The 20136-nt window shown below is 39.3% G+C and overlaps 1 protein-coding gene across 4 annotated transcripts in view; it reads left to right on the top strand.

The window, feature by feature from the left end:
- The window catches only part of smarca2 (SWI/SNF related BAF chromatin remodeling complex subunit ATPase 2), a 55377-nt gene extending 37432 nt beyond the window's left edge, over window positions 1-17945 (top strand). For 2 of the 4 annotated variants that reach the window (XM_087812930.1, XM_087812912.1), the window contains exons 30-34: window positions 7239-7344; window positions 10050-10151; window positions 11584-11719; window positions 13160-13293; window positions 15298-17945. In XM_087812930.1, the coding sequence (XP_087669056.1) occupies window positions 7239-7344; window positions 10050-10151; window positions 11584-11719; window positions 13160-13293; window positions 15298-15327 (508 nt within the window). In that variant the 3' untranslated portion in view covers window positions 15328-17945. Of the gene's footprint in view, window positions 1-7238; window positions 7345-10049; window positions 10152-11583; window positions 11729-13159; window positions 13294-15297 lie in introns of all 4 variants that reach the window. The other 2 variants (XM_087812920.1, XM_087812904.1) reach the window with 1 other exon arrangement.
- Window positions 17946-20136: the final 2191 nt, after the last annotated feature.

Raw genomic sequence — 20136 nt, 5'->3', positions numbered from 1 at the left:
ATCAACTTAAATACTGACTGATAGCTGTCAAAAAGTGCAACAAAAGGAAAATCGTAATCAAAGGCAGGCCACGCAAAAAATTAGCAACAAAGAGTTTACATTGAAAAACATATGAACAGTGACAGCTGAGGACACACAGGATGTTATGAATGCAGTCGCTGCAACACCTAAATGAATAAACATCAAATGAAACATGGAATTATTTTAGGTCACTGAGGAAAACATTTATTTCCAAGTAGGGCCACCAAAGCAAATGTGTGTGTATATATACAGTATATATCTATATACTATATATATAAATCATGCTCTTGTTAACATCTATTGGAAACAACAAGAAAATAAAACAACTTTAATATATATTTCAGTCATTTGTTTGACTCACAACAAATAATTCAATAACATTTTTAAATAATGCTGTCTGGACGATTTTGCTTCGTTCATTCGACGAAACAATCAGGCTACCAGTGTTTGTTAACAGATTAAAAGACAAGGGCGGTCACTACATTTGTCAGGGCATTACAGCCAGTGTGGAGGACGTGCTGTGGTCGCCGTGGTGGAATTCGAAGCCTGCAATAAGTGTGGATTCGTTTTCAACTGGTTAATAACAACAAATAGAACAACAAATAGAATCATTTGTAATAGTAGTTGCTGTCGATTCCTTGAAGTGTGTATTTTACTGGCGTCTCTCACAGAGTCCTGAGTAAAGTGGCTCAAATAAGCATGTAGAGCGAAACAAATAACTTTCCTTTGATAAGTGCGTCAGGCACTATTATTTAACCAAACAAGGGACGTCCATCAGCTCTTTACCTTCTGCAAGGCTCCTTGAGGTGCCGTCATCTCGTCCCCCGCAGTAGATTATCTGCAAAGTGTTTGGCCAAAGATAAGAGGCTTTTTTCTCTCAGCAACATTCTTTTAAATTGTGTTTCTAGCCTGTTGTGGAGCAACACGTTTCAGACTTGATACCCAGAGAATTCCAAATATCCAGCATGAGGGTGGCAGAGCTAAGTCTGCCCAGGAACCCTGCCCGCTGCTGGGCTTGGCAGGGATGTGATGCATGAGGGAAGTCTGATGCCACCGTGACTTGGCTTCGGATGAGTCCAACCTCAGACTTTTCTCCCCTGGTTGTAAAAGTTCTGGCGAGAACGAAGATGTACGACTTGTGGTCGAACATCAATCATTTTTTTTACCTTGGGTGTCTTTCTACGTGTTACCGCTGCCAAGGAGGTGTCTGATAAATAGCTTGAAAATATCCAAACGTACTTCAATGAAATGTCGATTATTGGCCGATAAACGTTCTCAAGTTCCATCTGGATTCAGGGAGTTTTAAAGGCTCAGTTTAGAACAAAACTTTTAGAGGAAAAAAATCACTTTAATGTTTCAACTTTCATGTGACTGTGTAGAGAAAACGTTACTGTTTTCGTGTTTCTAAGTGAGATGCGTATATGTCACTGTACTGGTTAAACCTCCACACTCTCGGGTTCAATTCCTCGTCAGGAATTCACTTGTTTTTTGCAGTGAAGTCGCACCGATCTCGATGAAAGATTTGGTCGCACAAACTATTTTTGTGAAGCTAAACTCATGCAATAGAGGATGAAATAATGATTATATTTCTTCATAAGAAGTGTGTTGAGAAGCGATGCTGCCGGACAATCATCTTAAAACCCAAAAGACGTTTTCTCTTCGTCAATAACACGTCTGTGTGGACGGTCGTGGAAGGAGCTGCGACACTTTCACGTTGTCAATTACTTCACTTTCGAGGTCGCATTCTGGGATTTCAAGAAAGTTTTAATCATCATAATCATTGGACTCATGTCACGGCCAGTGAAAGATAAATTGCATGTCTGGGTAGTTCTGTGTCTCTGAGCTGTTCACCCTCACGGATCAACAGGTGTGTTTGTGTTTTCTTTCTCCAGTATGTTCTGTATTTTACAGCCTTTTTAGACATGGAATCATTTTCCATCTTCATTATCAGTTGTTGTGCATCTCAATGAAATCGCTGACATCGTGAAGAAAACACTACAAAAGAAATGGTTGGCAAACTTGAACTCTTTTAACATGAACTCCTGAACTTTTCATGTTACTGTGAAGTTCTTCAGTACGAGAGGCTCCACATCAAAAGAGCGAAACTTTAGACGTACCGTTGACTTTTGTCATGTCAGCCGTTCACACAGGATTTAAGCTCAGAGGCCACGACTGTGGAGCGACTGAATGATGTTCAAGTCTCTCCAGTGCAGTCGCTTCGGAATCCACGAGTTGTTTCTCCTCATTCTCTTCAAGCCTTTCAACGTTTGGAAATGTTATGGCCCGTGAAATGTCTGCGCTCCAGATATTCTGATGATTGTTTCACATCAATGGAACGCACTTTTTGTACTGAAGCGTGTATTCGTGTTTGGATGTAGTTCGTCTGCGCTCGTGTTGAAAGTCCCTTTAGTTTCTCTGTAATCGCAATATTTCGGTGCTCAAGCGACTTCAATGTTTACCAAAATATTAACCGATTTTTCAACGACGAGTACCACATAAAATCAGTTAGAGGTCTCTCTCACACACACACACACACACACACACCCCCCCACATACACACACACACACACACACACACACACATACACTGGTGATTCAAATTCAAATTCAAAAAAGAAGTTTGCCTTATAGTTCGAAACAAAATCGGTAATTAAGTTATGCGGTTCATCTCATTTGTTGGCTATAATTTAGTACAGATTTAAAGTGTGTCTAAAAGAAAAATATTAGTAAAAATGAATAATCATTTTTGTCTGATAACGACTGGAAGGGCTTTGTTGTAATGGGATTATGATGTAATTAAATGGAGATAGAACCCTCTAGTGGTTATATAGTGGATCTGCAGAAATTCCGACATGATATGTAACAACTTCAATTCATCTGGACTCTGAGTTTAAGGAGGAAAAGTTGAAAACCACTCAGGACGAAGGAGTCCGTGAGCGTTTATGAACAGGGTGTGAGACCCGTCTTAGTCGTGGTCCCGGCATGAAAACAGCTTTTCGTATTAGACGATGTAGTGCCAACGTTTTACCCGCCAGCACTTTGACATTGTTCATTATACTCGGCTGCCAACCATCTCGCTGTCTTACCCACCAGCAGACCCGGCAGGGTCTCATATCTCACACTGGACCAATATAAACACTCACAGAAAATTGAGCCTTAATCCTGTTCACCTTTAAGTTGGACCCTCGCTTGAGTGTCTGGGCTCCGGGTCGAAGCTTAAATAGCAGTTTTCGTAGACTTTTCAGTGACTGCTGCGGAGGATTTGACCGTGACTGTGATATAGAGCTGGTTAACTGGAGCACATGACCTTTCGTGACCTTCCTCGAGGACCCAGGAGGACTCTGACCAAAACCACTTTCTCTTGCTGGGTCAAATCTGTCGAAAATAACTGAGAGAACATCCATGTATGAACAAATGACTCCCGGGAATAAGAGCTGCCAGCTGATGAAGTAGAAGCTGTTAATAACCTTGTTATTCCTCTTTTCTCTAGAATTCCTCAGAACTAATAAGGCAACTTTATTTCCCCCCCGAGACTGAGGCTTCTGCTGCCCTCAGGGTCACAGAATCTTCATTCACAGCCTCGTGGAAACAAACAAACAAACAAAGGCAAATGGCATCCAAAGATATCCTGGAGCTCATGCCGTCAATTAAACTTGTTATTCCTCTGTTTATCGGATCAGAAGTTTAACTCGCTCACGATGACGGAACGATTGCTGTCGTCGCAGACGATGGACCAGTTGGCATCAGTTGATATCACAGAAGATGGCGCTGTGTTGATCGGTAGTTTGATGTGAAAATGACAGTCGTCCTGTACTCGTCCAATTTTCTCAAACTCTGGCAGGGGAAGCTACTTGTAATCAAAACACAGACGTGGCAATTTGTATTTATATCACAGCCGGGGGTCACGCCATCGTTTTCTTTGTTCCCACAGTTTGTTGTTTTCTGAAAATAATTGTGAAAATATTGAAAGGTTGTACTTTGCATCTTTTTATTTATATATTGTGTAGTAAAGGTGTGTATTGGAAAGAGTCAACGATACAATATATTGTGTTGTACTGTGATACTGCAGGAACAAGGATATCTTTGTAGTATTGTCCAGTACTTGACTCTGGTATTGTTTGTGTATTAACAAGTATATATGTGTAGTATTGTCCAGTACTTGACTCTGGTGTTGTTTGTGTATTAACAAGTATATATGTGTAGTATTGTCCAGTACTTGACTCTGGTGTTGTTTGTGTATTAACAAGTATATATGTGTAGTATTGTCCAGTACTTGACTCTGGTGTTGTTTGTGTATTAACAAGTATATATGTGTAGTATTGTCCAGTACTTGACTCTGGTGTTGTTTGTGTATTAACAAGTATATATGTGTAGTATTGTCCAGTACTTGACTCTGGTGTTGTTTGTGTATTAACAAGTATATATGTGTAGTGTTGTCCAGTACTTGACTCTGGTGTTGTTTGTGTATTAACAAGTATATATGTGTAGTATTGTCCAGTACTTGACTCTGGTGTTGTGATAGTGTAGTAACAAGTATATATGTGTAGTATTGTTCAGTACTTGACTCTGATGTTGTGATAGTGTAGTAACAAGTATATATGTGTAGTATTGTCCAGTACTTGACTCTGGTGTTGTGATAGTGTAGTAACAAGTATATATGTGTAGTATTGTCCAGTACTTGACTCTGATGTTGTGATAGTGTAGTAACAAGTATATATGTGTAGTATTGTCCAGTACTTGACTCTGATGTTGTGATAGTGTAGTAACAAGTATATATGTGTAGTATTGTCTAGTACTTGACTCTGATGTTGTGATAGTGTAGTTACAAGTATATATGTGTAGTATTGTCCAGTACTTGACTCTGGTGTTGTGATAGTGTAGTAACAAGTATATATGTGTAGTATTGTTCAGTACTTGACTCTGATGTTGTGATAGTGTAGTAACAAGTATATATGTGTAGTATTGTCCAGTACTTGACTCTGATGTTGTGATAGTGTAGTAACAAGTATATATGTGTAGTATTGTTCAGTACTTGACTCTGGTGTTGTGATAGTGTAGTAACAAGTATATGTGTGTAGTATTGTCCAGTACTTGACTCTGGTGTTGTTTGTGTAGTAACAAGTATATATGTGTAGTATTGTCCAGTACTTGACCCTGGTGTTGTTTGTGTATTAACAAGTATATATATGTAGTATTGTCCAGTACTTGACTCTGGTGTTGTGATAGTGTAGTAACAAGTATATATGTGTAGTATTGTTCAGTACTTGACTCTGATGTTGTGATAGTGTAGTAACAAGTATATATGTGTAGTATTGTCCAGTACTTGACTCTGGTGTTGTGATAGTGTAGTAACAAGTATATATGTGTAGTATTGTCCATTACTTGACTCTGGTGTTGTGATAGTGTAGTAACAAGTATATATGTGTAGTATTGTCCAGTACTTGACTCTGGTGTTGTGATAGTGTAGTAACAAGTATATATGTGTAGTATTGTCCAGTACTTGACTCTGGTGTTGTGATAGTGTAGTAACAAGTATATATGTGTAGTATTGTCCAGTACTTGACTCTGGTGTTGTGATAGTGTAGTAACAAGTATATATGTGTAGTATTGTCCATTACTTGACTCTGGTGTTGTGATAGTGTAGTAACAAGTATATATGTGTAGTATTGTCCAGTACTTGACTCTGGTGTTGTGATAGTGTAGTAACAAGTATATATGTGTAGTATTGTCCATTACTTGACTCTGGTGTTGTGATAGTGTAGTAACAAGTATATATGTGTAGTATTGTCCAGTACTTGACTCTGGTGTTGTGATAGTGTAGTAACAAGTATATATGTGTAGTATTGTCCAGTACTTGACTCTGGTGTTGTGATAGTGTAGTAACAAGTATATATGTGTAGTATTGTCCAGTACTTGACTCTGGTGTTGTGATAGTGTAGTAACAAGTATATATGTGTAGTATTGTCCAGTACTTGACTCTGGTGTTGTGATAGTGTAGTAACAAGTATATATGTGTAGTATTGTCCAGTACTTGACTCTGGTGTTGTGATAGTGTAGTAACAAGTATATATGTGTAGTATTTACAGACCACATGACTCTTGACAAAGTCGTAACTGCTTTCATTTGTTTTGAAAGGTTCAGAAATCCTCAAGTAAATACTGAGAATAAAGAGAATAAATTATATAAATAAACAAGTGTGATAATGACATGATTAAAAAACAGATAATATTGTGATTAATTTATTTTAATTTATTTATTTATATTACTTTCATATACATTCCAATAAAATATTCTCAACTTGATTTCCCACTTAGTTACTTATTGTTTTGTTTTTTTAAGATGCTTAAAACTTTGGATAAGAAACATTTACTCGTAATCAGATAACAGGCAGTTTTTTAATTAGACTTGGAGGAAATGGACGCATGAGAAGTAAAAAAAACAAACAACTGTTATTTAGTTAATGAGGAATTACAATCAGAATTAATGTCACGTTTAAAGCTTGACAACGACGACTTTCCGTCTGTGTTTGCTCAGGAATCATTACTTTGTGGATGTTTTCCCAGAGAGATGTTTCCTGACACATCAATCATTTGATTGTGTCACTTGTTTTATTTCCACGTCTGATAAAAAAAAGAGAAAATAAATTGTTGTTGTTCATTTTAAACCCTGTGACAGGTTCAAGCAAATAGTGGCCGTTGTTCGACAACTTGTTTATTTGATAGAAGAACAAGAAAGAAAAATCCTATTTATTTAATGTACATTTACTTCAGGGACCTCTGAGTAAGTAAGTTAGTAAGTAAAGGTTATTTGTAAAGTGTCTTTCTAGGACTTTTTTCTAAATGAAATGAGTTTTTTACTTCCAGCTGCAAACGACCAACACAGAGGAAGATTGTATTAGTTTCATTTAAAGGTTAATGAGGGTCCGACAGCGAACGTAAACAATCTTTCCCCCCGTGGAGCAAATAAAAGAACCCGTGAATAATTTGGTGGCAACATTATGCAGAAATTTACAAACCAGAAGATTTTAATGTTCGAAAGGAAAAATGAAATTATTACCCTTTATTAAACATTAACTACCTGTATCTAAAATGTGAAAGTACGCACATTAACTCACTTCGGTTCTTGTCTTTTGTTATGTTTCGCCAACTTGTTTCTCTGAAAACCCGAAGACTGTGACTGTTATTAAAAGACAAGGTTTTATTGATTTTAATCTCCAGGGCAGGAAGACAACTCAGCGAGGTCTTCGTGCAGCTGCCGTCCAGGAAGGAGCTCCCCGAGTATTACGAGTTGATCAGGAAACCTGTGGACTTCAAGAAAATCAAGGTACGTGATGGTTGACGAGCGTTTGACGAGCGTTCATGACGCGTCGTGGACGATAGTCATGAGTTCAGATTGAATTTAAAAGGTTAAACTCAACGTTAATCAACAAGACGGATACAAAAAGTAAAACCACACTCGGTAGATTCTCTCACTGGAAGGTCTTAAAGGAAAGTCCACCTTGTGATGAAGAAGCTCTGCAGGAGCAGAGACCAGTCAGCGGCACTTTAAGATTTCAGAAGAGAAGGATGAACATCCACAGGATGTGGAGTTGAAAATAAAGGGTGAAAAAGATGAATGACGACAGTAGACACACTAGGAAAATACTCCATATATTCTGCAGAAACCGACACTGTTGGTCTGAAGAAGTCGACGCACAAGACGTTTCTATTTGTTCAGGCTTTTCCTTGATTTTCTGGAACTCCTGTTGTGTTCTCAGTATTATCTTGACCTTTAAAGTATATACTTTATTGAATATTGTTTTGATTGTTTAAGCGCTTTGTGACCCTGGTCTGGAAAAGCGCTATATAAATACAAATGACTTACTTACTTACAAGGACACATCGTTTTATAATTTACTGTCAAACCAAAAGATTGTTTTATTGTAAATGCATTTATAGAGGATTTTAGAGGATCTTAATGAATAGTTAACATGTTTCTGCTTGTTTCCAATGTTCAACAGCCCTGAAGATGATGAAGAAATGATGGTTTATCCTCTGAAAGGCTGTAGGGGGGGGGGGGTCAAGAACATGTAGAACGTTTACACTCAACAAAAGACAGTTTCACACCATAATTGCTGCCAAAAGCTGGAATTAAACCTGCGTCCGTTTTGCTTCGAGGCTGTTGTGATGCACGAGGGGACTTTAAATAATGATCAAAAGAAAACCTCAAATCTAAAATGATGAAACATTAAAAGGCAACTTATGTGAAAACCCAACATTTCTGACTCACATGTAGTAAATGTTGAATCTTTATCTTCAAGATGCAGTAACTTCTCATCATGAACATGTTATGAACTTGATACTTTATTAACTTTGTCTGAAATCTGGACGAAGGAGAGGTTACGAGAGTCTATTATGATGGGATAATGGCTTCAGTCCTCCTCAAGCTGTAATCACGCTTTGTTTATACAACGAGTCCTTTGGATTGATGATTCAACGTGACAAACCTCCATGCCTGACCAATCACAGCAGAGTGGGTGTGGTTATGGTCAACAAGCTTTAATCTCCAGAAAAACTGTTTTCAGTGGGCGGAGCTTAAGATCATCACATCACAACAACACACACTGATGATACAATAGAGTCACACATCACAACAACACACACTGATGATACAATAGAGTCACACATCACAACAACACACACACTGATGATACAATAGAGTCACACATCACAACAACACACACACTGATGATACAATAGAGTCACACATCACAACAACACACACACACTGATGATACAATAGAGTCACACATCACAACAACACACACACTGATGATACAATAGAGTCACACATCACAACAACACAAACACACTGATGATACAATAGAGTCACACATCACAACAACACACACTGATGATACAATAGAGTCACACATCACAACAACACACACACACTGATGATGCAATAGAGTCACACATCACAACAACACACACACACTGATGATACAATAGAGTCACACATCACAACAACACACACACACTGATGATACAATAGAGTCACACATCACAACAACACACACACACTGATGATACAATAGAGTCACACATCACAACAACACACACACACTGATGATACAATAGAGTCACACATCACAACAACACACACACACTGATGATACAATAGAGTCACACATCACAACAACATACACACACACCTTTAAATTGATTCTAAATTCCCCTATTTTTCTTCTCACTTTTTCATGTCAACCAAGTGTTTGGATTATTATCAGTTCCTTTTTGGAGTTTTGAGCAAAAATGTATGTTCTTGCTAATGTAGTTTTGTGCAGGTTTTCACATTTCTCGTCCAAAAAGACCCTTAAAAACCTCCAGATGCGTCTCTACTGCTCGTCTGTTCCTCTCGTATTGAAGCCTCCACATGAGAAGAATCGTTCCGCGAACATCAACCTTGTTTTGATGTCGAACCAAAGAAAGTTGTTTTAAAATGTTTGGATCTTAAAAAAATGAAGCAGTAAAATCCCTGAAATAAATGTAGTTAAAGTTCAGCTGCTTGCTATTCCGTCTCCTGGTCGGGAATCGATTTCATGCACCTGTTGGACTCGAAGGCGTCGATAAAACCCGCACAAGTCCAAAGGGAGAAGAAAAAGGTTATCATGAGGTCCAGGAATTTCTAGATAAAAATCACGGCCCGGAAAACCTTCTATTTGAATGTGAGACGATGCACAATATTATGCTGCTGAACAAACTTGCACAGAGTAGAGCAGTCTGGACGGAAAACTACCCCATTATAGATTTTCAGGGCATTTTTTCATGGTTGTGAATCTGAACAGCATTGTTGTCAGTAACAGCACGAGAGAAAACAAACCTGCCAGGCACTGGCAGTTGTCGGAGCGATCAGGACTTTATTTGTTTCTATTCTGGCCCGAGATCGAGGCGACCAGTGAGCAGCGTCTGTGATTGATATGAACCACTTCCTGTGTTCATGCAGGAATGAATTTAGTTTTAAAAAACTGTTTTTCTCTCAACGTACAGGACCGAGTGAGGAACCACAAGTACAGAAGCGTGGCCGACCTGGAGAAGGACGTCATGCTGCTCTGCTTCAACGCCCAGACCTTCAACCTGGAGGGATCTCAGGTCTCCAGCATCTTTTTCTTAATTCATTAGATAACTGAGGAGAAGACCTTTTCATTATCATTATTATTCATGCTTCCTTCTTGTCGTTCATATTTCATGTCAGTACTGATGTGTCGACGAGGCTTCGTGAAACCGCTGATGATGTTTCATGATACAATGTCTTCATGTTGAGAGAACACTAGATTCATCTATCAGTAGCAGACGTCTAGAGTGACATCTAGTGGCCTTTGAAAATGAAGACACTGTATCATGAAGCCTCATCAACACACTGATGTGTTGATGAGGCTTCATGATACAGTGTCTTCATGTCGAGAAAACACTAGATTCATCTCTCAGTTTCAAAATGATGCCAGGTTATTGATTTAGTAACGGAAAAGATAATAAAGAAGAAGTCTAGAGTGACATCTAGTGGCCTTTAAAAATGAAGACACTGTATCACGAAGCCGCTGATGATGTTTCATGATACAGTGTCTTCATGTTGAGAGAACACTAGATTCATCTCTCAGTTTCAAAGTGATGCCAGGTTATTGATTTAGTAACGGTAAAGATAATAAAGCAGAAGTCTAGAGTGACATCTAGTGGCCTTTGAAAATGAAGACACTGTATCACGAAGCCGCTGATGATGTTTCATGATACAGTGTCTTCATGTCGAGAAAACACTAGATTCATCTCTCAGTTTCAAAATGATGCCAGGTTATTGATTTAGTAACGGCAAAGATAATAAAGCAGAAGTCTAGAGTGACATCTAGTGGCCTTTGAAAATGAAGACACTGTATCATGAAGTCTCGTCAACACATCAGTACTGATGTGTCGACGAGGCTTTGTGAAACTGCTGATGATGTTTCATGATACAGTGTCTCCATGTCGAGAGAATACTAGATTCATCTGTCAGTTTCAAAGTGATGCCAGGTCATTGATTTAGTAACGGTAGAGATAGTAAAGCAGACGTCTAGAGTGACATCTAGTGGCCTTTGCGACTTTAATGAATCTTAAAAATAAACGAGGGTTATTAATTTTATCGTTCCTGAATCTCTGGTTAATGCTTTTGTTGAAGCCACCAGTACAATCATTACAATCTCCAGCTTATGACAGTTTATTATTTGTTTTTTTCGTCGTTGGTGTTTTTGTTCTTTTTCCTCTCAGAACATTTCAGGCGTTTAATTGCAGTTTTTTTAGTCTGTGGCTTTTAAGAGGAACATGAAGGTTACCCATCATGCTCTTTGTTTTCTTCTCCGAGTTATTAGCACCACAGGGATGAACGCTCCTGCATTCCTGTGATTTCTCAGCTGTTATTATGTCTTGTTTTGTTGCTGGAAGTTTTATAATCAATTCGGCGTCGTCTCTGCTCTCGAGCCTCTTCGACGCCGAAGGTCTTTCTAATGTCAGGTTTGATGGTCGAAGATTTTAGTCAAACGAAAACTCATCTGCGCAGATTTACGAAGACTCCATCGTCCTCCAGTCGGTGTTCAAGAGCGCCAGGCAGAAGATCGCCAAGGACGAGGACGACAGCGAGGACGACAGCGAGGAGGAGGAGGAGGAGGATGACGAGGACGACTCGGAGGCTGAAGGTAGATCATGTGAGTCGTGTTTGTCATGTGACTCGTCAGTCTCGAGGATGACCTTTGACACCGGAGGAATCATCACGCTTGATGTCCTGATGTAGCAGTTAATGAAGGCGGACATTTGTCAATGTTTCTTTTTATTTAATTGAATAAAAATGATCAGTTTGAAGGATTAAGTTGATCTTAAATCTTTGATAAATAGTTTTCATTTTTCATATAAGAAAAAACTTAATCAATGAATTTGCACAATAGTAGCGTATAGAAGTTTATCAGAATATTGAACTGTTTTATTTAACATTTAAAATGTGTATCAATTAGTTTGTTTTTTGAAAAAGGTCATTTAAATCATTTGTATATTGAAAGATTGAATTGAATAGCATTAGTTTTTTTGTTTAGAATAATTTAATTAAAAAAGTTGAATATTTTTTAAACACATTTTTTGATATTCCAATAATTCAAAAATACATTTTCTAGATTTAATATTTTTTAGCACACATGAATCTCAGCTCTAAGTATTTATATTGAGTTAAAAAAGCTACAAGTTCAATTTTCTTGATACAATATGTTTCTATTGTAATTCTAATTAGAACATAAAACTATGTGTGTGGAAAAAATGTAATTTATCTTAAAAAGTATTGAATTCAATTATTTATTCAAACAAATCAAAACTTTCCATTTACAAATGATTGAATTAAATTATTCACAAAAATAATTTAATGGTTAAAAAAAAATAGGTAATGTTAAATTCAACCAGTGATCTGGTGGTACTTTTGTAAATGGTTACTATTTTGTAAAGTGTGTCTGTCTAGATGAGATTAGACTTTATTAATCCCTCTGGAGATCTTAATCTGGAAATTGGGTTTCCCGTTCACAGCAGACAATACTGAGTCCCTGAGTCTATTAGTGTTGCATCATGGGAGGAGCATTAATGCTTCATAAACCACCACACACTGGTAGAACATGTAGTTTCCTGCAGATGTTCAATGATCCTCCTCAGAAGGTACAGTGTACTCTGAACTTAATTATAAACATTCACCAGTCGGATATTTAAACAGTATGGACTTGAAAAGAATGTATTATAACTGTCTCTCGTGTCAAATATCAGGCTTGTCCTACAAACTGACAAGTTTTTTATAATATAGAGGAAATGGACAAAATGAATGACATGATTAGATGTTCCTGGTCTTTAACAATAATGAGGTAATCAGCTGTAAAATATCTTGAATAAACCCAATCTTGACCCAATTCACCCTGACTTTGTTTTAAATATCTGTGTATTTGGATCATTTAAAGACTTAACAGAATGTGGCCTTTGTTTTGGACTTTGTATCCGTCAATCAATTAGATGCAGATTTCGTCATAAATAGATTTAAAGTCTCTGATCTCGTAGATCTGCGACACTGTCAGAAGTATTTCAACAACTGCTTCCTCCTCTTCCTCCTCCAGCCAAGTCAGTGCGAGTGAAGATCAAGTTGAGCAAAGAGTCCCGCGGTCACGACAAAGGTAAGAAGAGACAGTGTCGAGCCAAAGCCAAGCCGGTGGTCAGTGACGACGACAGCGACGACGACCTGGACGACAATGTAGGTCATTCTTCCTTAATCTCATTGGACGGCAGTGTGAGTCACAGTCGGCAGGAGAGAGTTTGTAGTGAAAGAGAAATGAAGGTTGAGGAAAGTTTTCCTCAGCCTTCATTTCTCTTTCACTACAAACTCTTTCCATTATTTGTACTTTACTGCCATCACTCTCTCCGGTTACTAGTTTATGACATGGTTAATGTTAGCGAGTTAAACATGACTCTGGTTCCAAAGCTTGTGACTTTAAATCCTGCACAATCATTGATTGAATATAATGTTTTTGTTTCTCCGCACTCTTGTCTTTTCATATCTATGTTTTGATTTATTGTTATTGGTTATTTATATCGTGTCGCTCACTACGAGTATGCGGAGTAATAACACAACACCTCGCGGAGTAATAACACAACACCTCGCGGAGTAATAACACAACACCTCGCGGAGTAATACTACGGCGCCTTGCGGAGTAATAACACAACACCTCCCAGAGTAATAACATGGTGCCTCACGGAATAATACTACGGGGCCTCACAGAGTAATAATACGGAGCCCCACAGAGTAATACTACGGCGCCTTGCGGAGTAATAACACAACACCTCGCAGAGTAATACTACGGTGCCTCGCGGAGTAATAACACAACACCTCGCGGAGTAATAACATGGTGCCTCATGGAATAATACTACGGCGCCTCGTGGAGTAATAACACAACACCTCCCAGAGTAATAACATGGTGCCTCACGGAGTAATACTACGGCGCCTTGCGGAGTAATAACATGGTGCCTCACAGAGTAATACTACGGGGCCTCACAGAGTAATACTACAGCGCCTCGCGGAGTAATAACACAACACCTCGCGGAGTAATAACACAACACCTCGCGGAGTAATACTACGGCGCCTTGCGGAGTAATAACACAACACCTCCCAGAGTAATAACATGGTGCCTCACGGAGTAATACTACGGGGCCTCACAGAGTAATAATACAGAGCCCCACAGAGTAATACTACGGCGCCTTGCGGAGTAATAACACAACACCTCGCAGAGTAATACTACGGTGCCTCGCGGAGTAATAACACAACACCTCGCGGAGTAATAACATGGTGCCTCACGGAATAATACTACGGCGCCTCGTGGAGTAATAACACAACACCTCGGGGAGTAATACTATGGTGCCTTGCGGAGTAATAACACAACACCTCCCAGAGTAATAACATGGTGCCTCACGGAGTAATACTACGGGGCCTCACAGAGTAATACTACAGCGCCTCGCGGAGTAATAACACAACACATCTCGGAGTACTTGAAGCTTCCTGGAGTAATACCACCTCGAGGTGCCGTTTCGTATTTTACCAAAGTTTTACCAGATTTTTGAGCGCCTAATAAAATCATGAGAGGTCAGAACTGTCGGTTTATGAGGAAGGATAATAATTCTGATGGCGCATTAGGGTTGGATGAAGACGCTCAAAGAAACACGAGTTTCTCTTAAATGCTTTCTATTGCCCTTGAGCAAAGGACGTCATGACTGAGGTCCGTTGGAAACACTTTAAATTGTGTCTTCAGAAAAACGAATCCTCCAAGTCGTGTCTCTCCCTGTAAAAGTCCCGAAAAAAGTTTTCAAAAGTTTCAAACTGAAATTGCTTTTCTAAAGATAGTGAAACCATCCTGTGAGGAAGAACTTTTTATTTGTCTCACAGTCGACGCTGCGACTCTTTCTCTGCACATCCGTCCGATATTCCCTCGGCTTCTGCGTCTCCCGCCGCCTCCGCCAGTCAAATCACTTCCTTAGCTTTCAGTCGCCTTTTCCTTCACGACTGTCGTCCTCCGGATCCTGCCGAGTCGCTCCCCGCAGGAAAGCAAATCTCGTCTCACGCTGATGGACACGAAGACGTGGTGATCTGTGGGGAGTCGACCAGAAGTGACGTCAGGAACGAATGTGGAGCCCCTTCATCTGTCGACGGCTCCGTCACCGGGATTTAAGGCTCGGTTTCTAACCGTTTCTTCTCTCGTCCCTGCAGGACCTGTCGGACAAAAGCGACGACGAGTGAAGAGGAGGATTTTATGTGTCGGGGTCACGTCTCCGGTTTCATTTCTTTCGCGTGTTTGTCTTTTTTTTTTGGTCCCTCGATAGGCTTGGAAGTGTTTGACTAACGTTCAGCAATATCAATCTGCGTCTGCGCCCCTTTTTAAGCAGCATTTTCTAGAGTATTTTTCACTTCAAAGTATGACTTTGTGAAATCGACGTCACCTTTCGTTGCTCGCCTGCACTTTGAACAGTGTTTACTGAAACTGTATTTTGTACGTGACGGAGTAGAGCTGCACGATCTCAGATCCGCGTCCAACAATTGTATCGTAAAGGTTTAACTTCGCCCCAGATCTCGCTGCAGAAGCACTTCACATACATTAGCACTTTAAACGTACGTCGACACCTTCGCCTGGAGTGTAAACGAAAGCCTGACTAAAGCTCCTCAACAAGCTCGGAGCCACGGAATGAAACCGAAGCATGAGATCCATCACCTTCACGCGGATCAGGATGGAGTCGTGCAGCTCTACTGTCAGTTTGAATGTCAGACGCGTCTCTGGAGCGTCTCTGGTGTCAAACACCCGAGTCTCCTTCGTGACAAACGCATTGCTGTGCCAAACAGAGAAGCTTCGTTCGTCTTCCCGTCTCTCCGGCGCCATCTTACTGTGATGTCGTTCCACCAGTGTTCCATCAGACAATCTCTCAAGCTTTGACTGACCTTTCAATTGGCCTGAGCTGCATCCACGCTCCTGCATTTCCTGTCGTCGAACTTCCGTCAGCGTCAGGAAGGATCGTAACGACGTTAGAAATGTGTTCAGTCGCTCCATCAGATCCTTCTTGATCTCTGAAGACGTCGCGAAACATCTTCGTTCGATTGTTCCTTCAGCCACACTTTGAACTTGAGGTTTGACTCTTTGAATATAGATGTTCTTCAAGAACACACGTGTGGAAGTCAAGGTTCGCTCGGATCTATAGTCGTGTTGGTGACGTGTGAAGATGCCGGTGTTTGAGATAAGATAAGGAGCGATTATACTTCTTATGGGAGTGAAACTGGAAAAGGTATTTGAGCTGGTGAAGGACAAACAAGTATAATGAGGATGGATTGAGCCTCAATATTGTAAAGACAATATCACACTCAAGCTTCACATTCTAGAGTTTGGTAAACAAAAAAAAACAGTTTAACCTAATTTGCTAAAAGATTAGAGCCACTAATGATTATCTTCAACTCTTCAGACTCGCATGTAGTAAATGTTGAATCTTTATCTTCAAGATGCAGTAACTTCTCATCATGACCATGTTTTACACTTTATTACTTTATAAAGTTGCTCTGAAATCTGGACGAACGAGAGGTTACGAGAGTCCATGATGATGTAATAATGACTTCACTCCTCCTCCAGCTTTTATCACACTTTGTTTATACAACGAGTCCCTTGGTGGTGGAGATGATACAAACCTCCATGCTTGACCAGTCACAGCAGAGTGGGTGTGGTTATGGTCAACAAGATTTAATCTCCAGAAAAACAGTGTTTTCAGTGGGTTCTAATGTCAATATTTCAATGAAAAGGGAGTTTTGTACAAACACACACTGATGATACAATAGAGTCACACATCACAACAACACACACACTGATGATACAATAGAGTCACACATCACAACAACACACACACTGATGATACAATAGAGTCACACATCACAACATCACACACACACTGATGATACAATAGAGTCACACATCACAACAACACACACACTGATGATACAATAGAGTCACACATCACAACAACACACACACACTGATGATACAATAGAGTCACACATCACAACAACACACACACTGATGATACAATAGAGTCACACATCACAACAACACACACACTGATGATACAATAGAGTCACACATCACAACATCACACACACACTGATGATACAATAGAGTCACACATCACAACAACACACACACTGATGATACAATAGAGTCACACATCACAACAACACACACACACTGATGATACAATAGAGTCACACATCACAACAACACACACACTGATGATACAATAGAGTCACACATCACAACAACACACACACACTGATGAAATAGAGTCACACATCACAACAACACACACGCACAAACACACATTAGTTGTTTCAACAAACACAGTAAAGTGCAGTAGAGTGGATGCTGCTGGTCATAATGTACGGCTTTGCTTTAAATGCAGAATCACTTTGAATGGCTTTTATTCGATGTATCTTGAGGCACATGAGTTTTCTACTATATATACTCGTGAAATAAAACAAGTTTCATTTATCCAGAGGTTTGTTGTTAAACTCAGAGGCTCTAACGCCGTGTTGTTCTCGCGGCTGTGGAAGAAACTTTCCCAGCAGCCTCTCCTGCTCGTGCAGCCAATCACAGCTGAGCCTGCAGACGACACATCAGTGTTATCTTTCAAACTCTTTTGTACGATCGTTGTTGTTCGTAGCATGTTTTTTATTTTCTTGCAGTGTTCCGTGATCGCTTCCCGTGCAGACATTTCTTTAGCGTGACGTTTGGAGTGTGTCTTAACCATTGCTTTCTTTGCACAGTGTCTTTGTGGGTGTGACGTGTAACCCGAGGCCAATAAAATCTCACGATTTTCAGCACAAAATCATGGAAAATCTGTGTTTGTTTGAGTCGTTTCTTTGAGGTGCACCGTCGCAGGAGTGAAACTATCCTTCCCTCGGAGGGTGGACCGGTCTGAGCCCTCGGACCATTGAAACCATCTGAGTATTTAAATGCTGCACTAATCCATGTTCCTTCATCTTCACGTCCTTGTCCAACACAGAGACTTCAGTTTCTATATCCTCTCGTGTGGTTCAGTTCAAAAGGGAGGTCCAGACCTTCACTGCTTCATCAACCAGCTCCTGCTCTGGGATCTGATGGTCCTCAGGCTGAGATACATAGTCTCCCGATGATGGGATGTGTCCTGAACCCCTGACGCTCCAGCCTCAACTTTCTCTACTCTGAGCCTCTCACGGATGACTGTGCCACGAACTGTGTTCCAAGAGAGACTCCAGCCTCCCTACGGCGAAAACTCATTTTGGCCGCTTTTATCCGCAATCTTGTTCTTTTGGTAACGACCATAGATCGTGGTATGAAGTCAGAACGGGTGCATTAGTCCCACAGACCAGTAACATAAGATGTGAACTCGTACTAATAAGTTGCATTGACAGCATGGACTATATTTTCTAAGTGTACGAGTACAAGTTAATAAACAAGTTAATAAACAAGTTAATAAAAGTTACTAAACCAGTTACTAAACCAGTTACTAAACAAGTAACTAAACCAGTTACTAAACAAGTAACTAAACAAGTAACTAAACCAGTTACTAAACAAGTAACTAAACCAGTTACTAAACCAGTTACTAAACAAGTTACTTAACAAGTTATTAAACAAGTTACTAAACAAGTAACTAAACAAGTAACTAAACCAGTTACTAAACAAGTAACTAAACAAGTAACTAAACCAGTTACTAAACAAGTAACTAAACCAGTTACTAAACAAGTAACTAAACCAGTTACTAAACAAGTTACTAAACAAGTTATTAAACAAGTTACTAAACAAGTAACTAAACAAGTTACTAAACCAGTAACTAAACAAGTTACTAAACAAGTAACTAAACAAGTAACTAAAAAAGTTACAAAACAAGTAACTAAACAAGTTACTAAACCAGTAACTAAACAAGTTACTAAACCAGTAACTAAACAAGTTACTAAACAAGTTACTAAACCAGTTACTAAACCAGTTACTAAACAAGTTACTAAACCAGTAACTAAACAAGTAACTAAACAAGTTACTAAACAAGTAACTAAACAAGTTACTAAACCAGTAACTAAACAAGTAACTAAACAAGTTACTAAACCAGTAACTAAACAAGTTACTAAACCAGTAACTTAACAAGTTACTAAACAAGTAACTAAACAAGTAACTAAACAAGTTACTAAACCAGTAACTAAACAAGTTACTAAACCAGTAACTAAACAAGTTACTAAACCAGTAACTAAACAAGTTACTAAACAAGTTACTAAACAAGTTACTAAACCAGTTACTAAACCAGTTACTAAACCAGTTACTAAACAAGTTACTAAACCAGTTACTAAACCAGTTACTAAACCAGTAACTAAACAACTAAACAAGTTACTAAACCAGTTACTAAACAAGTAACTAAACAAGTTACTAAACCAGTTACTAAACCAGTTACTAAACCAGTTACTAAACAAGCTACTAAACAAGTTACTAAACCAGTTACTAAACAAGTTACTAAACCAGTTACTAAACAACTAAACAAGTTACTAAACCAGTTACTAAACAAGTAACTAAACAAGTAACTAAACCAGTTACTAAACAACTAAACAAGTTACTAAACCAGTTACTAAACAAGTAACTAAACAAGTAACTAAACAAGTTACTAAACAAGTTACTAAACACGACCTCTTGAATCTGTGAGTCACAGATTTGTTTTGAACCTCAATCACTGCTGAAAAAGGTCAGTTTAAGAGTTTGTGTTTAGTAACTTGTGATGATGAAAATATGTAGTTACGTCACTGCAACTTAACAGTACGAGTAAACACCTCATGTTACGGGTCTGTGGGACTTATGGACCCGTCGTTCCCTCACCTGTGACCCCAAGATACTAAGACTCCTCCACTTCGGGCAGGATCTCGTACCCAGTCCAGAGAAGGTCCCCCACCTTGGACTCAGATCCGATGATGCCAGTCCTGCTGCCTCACAGTCAAGGTCAGAGTCTGATGAAGACAACAGGTCATCAGTAAAAAGAAGAGGTGAGAAGGTCATCAGAC

The sequence above is a fragment of the Callionymus lyra genome, chromosome 1 (genome assembly GCF_982586985.1).
Source record: "Callionymus lyra chromosome 1, fCalLyr1.hap1.1, whole genome shotgun sequence".
NCBI lineage: Eukaryota > Metazoa > Chordata > Actinopteri > Syngnathiformes > Callionymidae > Callionymus > Callionymus lyra.
Note: the sequence above shows the minus strand (reverse complement) of the source record. Positions and strands in the feature narration are given on the sequence as shown.